Raw genomic sequence first — 5,519 nt, 5'->3', positions numbered from 1 at the left:
AAGCCATAGTAAGATGCAAACATGGAAATTTGTTGCATATGCAGAGTTCTTGGTCGAAGTCGAATCCAGGTAGACGATTTTGGTCATGCCCCTACTATGGTGTATGTTACTTTTCTTCAGATATTTGATTTTGTTTAACTGATGTGAATGTTAATAACGTAATATATTGCTTTTATTTTTTCAGTCGAACAATTGAAATTTTTTTCGATGGAGATATAGAGATCCCAATTTATCCTCCCAAAATTGGTGAACAAAATTTCAGAGTTGGAAGATGAAGTTTGGAAGAGACAGATTCAAATCAATGGGCAAGAAGTTCTGATTGATAATTTGACAAGAGAGAAGAGGTTCAAACGAAGAAATTTGAAATGGTGTACGTTTGATTGGAAGGTCATTTTATATATTTTGATTTGTGTTGCAGCTTTGTTCATGAACAACCTATTTCAAAGTAGGGTTCATTCAAGTATTGAAGTAATTGAATTGCCATAACGTATGGCAGTAGTTAGTAGTGAAAGGAGTTGAAACTCTATATTGATTGTCATATGTATTATGAGAAATTTTTTATAATAATATCATTAATCTTTTCGATTGTAAAATATGTCTTTAGTAGACAAACATAACACCATTTTTAAGAGTGTTTATATTAGTGTCTATACTACGACAAATAAGGATAAGCATAACATAATTTGTAAGAGAAACAACCTTTAATAGACATAATTAATTGTAAAACAAGCCACACACAATGTCAAATTACAATAAAAGATCAAAACAAAAAACATAATTTGATGTTCAATACTAGTACATCATCATTCAAAATGGGAAATGTTTTCTTGCCTACTTAAAACAGTACTACAATATCATTACTTCCTAGATTGGATTGGTTGAACTACTTCCTCTTGATTTTCTCTGTTCCCCTCTCATTTGTTGAAGTTTTCTTGTTGTGATTGCTTCTTTTCCATTCCATTACAACTTGGGTGCAGTACTTGGTTTGTAACCAATATCACCACTAACATCAGCAGATTTTGTCACCTTTGTTGAACCAGTAGAGAAGATCTTACAACTTGACATTCCAGGCTGTATTCAAAGTATGAGATAATACTGACTGAATTTGTAGTTAAACATTAAAAAATTGTATAACTGAATCAATATAAAACACTTACATTAAGAGCTTTGAATCTATCTTCAGCTTGAAACACACCCATTGCAATGACTGCTTGCCTTTTGTATGAGGTTGTGTTTCCCCTACCCCTTCCTCTTCCTTTGTTACTATTATCAGGCAATGCGCATGTAGAAGGTTCACTAGGTGTTGCAGGTGGTCTTCCTCTTGCACTCTTTGCATGTGTTGTAGATGCATTAGGTGCACTAGGTGTGGCAGGTGGTCTTCCTCTTGCACCTTTTGTAGGTGCTGCAGATGCACTAGGTCGTGGAGATGCACTAGGTGCAGAAGGTGGCCTTCCTCTTGACCTCTTTGCAGGTCCTGGAGATGCACTAGGTGTTATAGCATATGGTCTTCCTCTTGACCTCTTTGCAGGTCCTGGATATGCATTAGGTTTTGCATGTGGTCTTTCTCTTGACCTCTTTGTAGAATGCTCAGCTTCTGTTTGTGCATTCTATATACATATAGTTAAAATAAATGTAATTATTACATATGAGAGTAATATTACATACCAAATTAAAGTTAAAGATTTTACCTTTGGTCTGCCTAAACCTGAAGTTTTGCCCTTTCCCTTGTCTGTATTTGATGGTTCTTCCCTTGCTGATGACTCAACCCTTTGTGGACATCCTCTCTTGTTGTGGCCTCTAACATTACAGTTACTACATGTCATGGCAAGTCCAGTTCTAGGTAGCTTTCCATATTTTTTACTTTCACCAGCTTCCTTCTTTCTAAGTTTACCTGGCCTGCCAGGCATGCTTTTTATTTTAGGTGGTGCAACTGTGGGGTTAGTAGATTTAGGCCAAATCTCCATGTCTGTGACAGGTTGAAAGACATGGGTATAAGTCTTCAAGTAAGTTGCCTTACTATAACAGTTGTCAATGTAGTGAAGGGGTTCACCTTTCTTAAAGTAAATAGCAGCCACAACATGTGCACATGGTATGCCTTTTAACTGTCATACCCTACAACTACAAATCCATCTACCAAGATCCACACTATGTTGAAATTGTCTTTCTCTCACTTCAAACCTATCAACTCCATTAAATTCAATATTACAATTCATTGACCTATCAATATTCTCTTGTAGTACCTTTAGACACATTGGAGAAAAATCACACATCCAAGTATTTGTGAACTCTCTTAACTTGGCTATTCTGGTCATCATTTATACTCTTATCTTTTTCAACATAGTGATAATTGTTTTCAACATAGTGATAATTGTCTTGTGTCAAGGTGCCAGATCCATGAATTAAAGTACTCAGACAAATTGTTATCTACAGAATCACATTTTACTTGAGTATTAACGTAAACCTTACACCAGAACTCTATGTTGTAGTACATAAGATCATCCATCATTTTTTCTGGACCAAGCAACTTCATCTTTGCAATATTTTTCCTCAATTGAGATTCAAAGGTACTCTTTGCAATAGACCAAAACTGTTGTCTTCTTTGGAGACCTCTCTAGTCCTTAGCCCAGTTAGCTAAGATGTGTCTAGCACACATTCTATGTTCTGCAACAGGTAAAATATTTTGAATTACTCCTATTAATCCCTGTAATAGATCTACATATGTTATAATAACAAATATATGAAAATTGATAAAGACATATACAAAATAAATAAATAGTACATATGCCTTCTGCATATCTGTAATCAGGGTAAGATTTTCACCATCTCCTAGTCCTAGATCATTCTTCAAAAGTTTGATAAACCATGTCCATATCTCTTTTTTCTCATACTCAACTACTTCCCAAGCAAGTGGCAGCATCTGGTAATTACCATCTCTGGCCACAACAACTAACAATTGTCCTCTACAAACCCCTTTAAGGAAACAACCATCTAAACTTATGAATTTTTTGCAATTTTGGAATGCCTTCTTCAATGGATCAAAACATATGTAAAAGCTCTGAAATACTGGCCTACCAAGAGCATCAAGTTCACCAAGTTTAACAACACAAGTGCTCCGTGGATTGGTCCTCAACAGTTCATCTTTATAGTCAAGAATTTTCCCAAATTCCACAACATGATAACCCATGATCTCTTTCAGCACTTTAGCTCTTGCCCTCCTAACAGTAGTCTTGGCAACATGAATTTTAAATTATTTCCCTATCAACTCTTACAACTTGAAAACTCTTATATTTGGCTGCTCATTAATCCTCTTTCCAATATGTGTAGCTATTAACTTTGCATTACACAAATAGTTTCTACTTGTGTTGTTACAATTATGCTTTGGATTGTAAGTCTTTATCATGAAATCATTTGTTGTTTTGTCAAGACATGCAAACAAAAGCCATGGACAACCTTCCTTGCACCTACATCTAACTCTTTTTGGGTCATTCACACACTTCTATATTTGAACTCTCCTTTGGGCAGCATATGTACTTACTGCTCTTCTAAATTCATTCACATCTGCAAAGACCATACCCAACTGCCATACAACTTTCTTGGCAGTAGGATCATGTATAAATTTTTGATTATTTGTCCTCCTTCTTCTTGGTAAATTTACACTTCTTGGTAAATTTACTCTTTCAGATTCAACACATTCATCACTAAATTCACCTTCATCTATTTCAAAACTTCCATCATCATAACTTGCAAAATAAGGCTCATCACCTCCTAATCTTCCTTAAACACTTACTTTACCTGTCTGAGTTTCATCTAAACCTAAATCTGGTCCAGCTTCACCTACTGGTACCTCTTCAGTATCAGTTGGTACTCTCTCTTTTCTTTTTCTTCTTTGAAAAGATATCTTTTCAGCCCTCAACTCCCTAACCTCTTCATGCACATCACTACCATAGTCCTCATCATCATCTCCCACCAATCCACATTCAAACTCAGCACTATCTTTTGTTGAGTAATCAGAACCCTCTTCTTCTAAGAAATCAGATTCAACAGGGCCAGAAACTAGATCATCAACAACCTCAGCAACAGCCTCAGTAGTGGAAGGAGATCGGAGGAGCAGTTGTAGTGGTAGGATTTGTAGTGGAATGAGTGGCAGTGAAAGGAGATTTAAGAACAGCAGTTGTAGTGGGAGGAGTTGGGGTAGAAGCAGATCCAGTAGCAGGAGTAGTGAAAGGAGTTGGGGTAGATTGAGATCTAGTATCAAAGGAAGTAAAGGGGTCTTCACCTACCCCACTTTGGCCATTTACTTTATTAAAAGCTGAACTAGATTCCTACATATCCCCATGAGGAACATTTTCTATTAAAATAGGGGTGGGGTCCACAACTGCACCATCAGTTAAGTATTTTACATATACCTCCACAATATCTCCATCTTCCAAAGAACAACTTAACTCTAAATATCCATATCATTATGAATATCTTCCCAAATAACACTGTTAGGAGCTTTGATACTAAATGTGAAAGTTATTGTGTCTCCCAATTCTTTTATGTACCCTCTTAATCAAAATAGGACAGTCTATCCACATCAACATCCAAAAACTCTGTGACTCGCCCACCACTGTAAACTGGTCGTCCACTACTCAAATCTAAGACTCCACCATGATACCATCTTAACGTAATCAAAGTAAATTCACTCATCTCCTACCTGAACAATGTAACACTAGTAAGGAAATGAGAAACTATGTTTTCTAAGAATTATTTGGTTACTTAAAAAATTCATAGGCAGCAACACTAGGGAGAAAAGAAAATCAAACAAAATCCCTAATCGAACACTATTAATCAAACACTAATAAACAAAACCCATAATACTACGACACACATATCAAAATGGCATTTGAATGTCCAGTTCAACAAAACCCTAACAAACATTAAAATAACACTACCATCAAAACTAAAAGCAAATATCAATATAACATTTAGTTGGTAAAGAATAACCCTAATAAACATTAAAAGTCTCAAATGAACTACAAACTATAGCACACCAGTCAAAATAACATTTGAATACGCAGTAAAAATAAAACTCTAATCGAACACTAACATCAAAATAGTATTCAACTAGTAAAGATCTATCCTTTTTCTCAGAAGAAATCGCAAGTAAGCTTTCAGATTCAACAATGGCTACTCAATGCGACTGGAAGAACAAAGAAGAAAGAAGAAAGAATAAAGAAGAAAGAAGAAAGGTAAAGGTAAAGATGTCACACGTGTCATTTTTTCAAGTCTTGTAAAGTCGTGGGGTCCACGATTATACATGTGTAAAGCGTGTGTATACAAACAACTTTTATAAATCTGGTATAGGTGACCACGTCAGCGTCTGAGGGTGAAATAATATATAAAAAAAATGTTCAGGTGGGTAATAGGACCACCCGCAAAGGTTAAGTGTGTAGTTGGAAATATGGCCAAAGCTTGAGGGGGCATTTGACCTTTTTCTCTACAAAGGGTACAACTCAATATATATATATATATATATA

The 5,519-nt window shown here is 35.6% G+C and overlaps 1 protein-coding gene across 1 annotated transcript; it reads right to left on the bottom strand.

Moving 5' to 3' along the window:
• Positions 1 to 960: 960 nt before the first annotated feature.
• LOC107027609 (myosin-binding protein H-like) lies at positions 961 to 1,970 on the bottom strand. Its single transcript, XM_027919278.1, is given in 4 exon segments — positions 961 to 1,071; positions 1,196 to 1,258; positions 1,260 to 1,607; positions 1,689 to 1,970. Coding segments are annotated over 4 exon segments (798 nt in total). The 5' UTR covers positions 1,965 to 1,970.
• Between the last annotated feature and the right edge of the window lie 3,549 nt (positions 1,971 to 5,519).

Source organism: Solanum pennellii, chromosome 8 (genome assembly GCF_001406875.1).
Source record: "Solanum pennellii chromosome 8, SPENNV200".
NCBI classification, from domain to species: domain Eukaryota; kingdom Viridiplantae; phylum Streptophyta; class Magnoliopsida; order Solanales; family Solanaceae; genus Solanum; species Solanum pennellii.
This window is presented reverse-complemented; position numbering and strand designations above follow the sequence as displayed.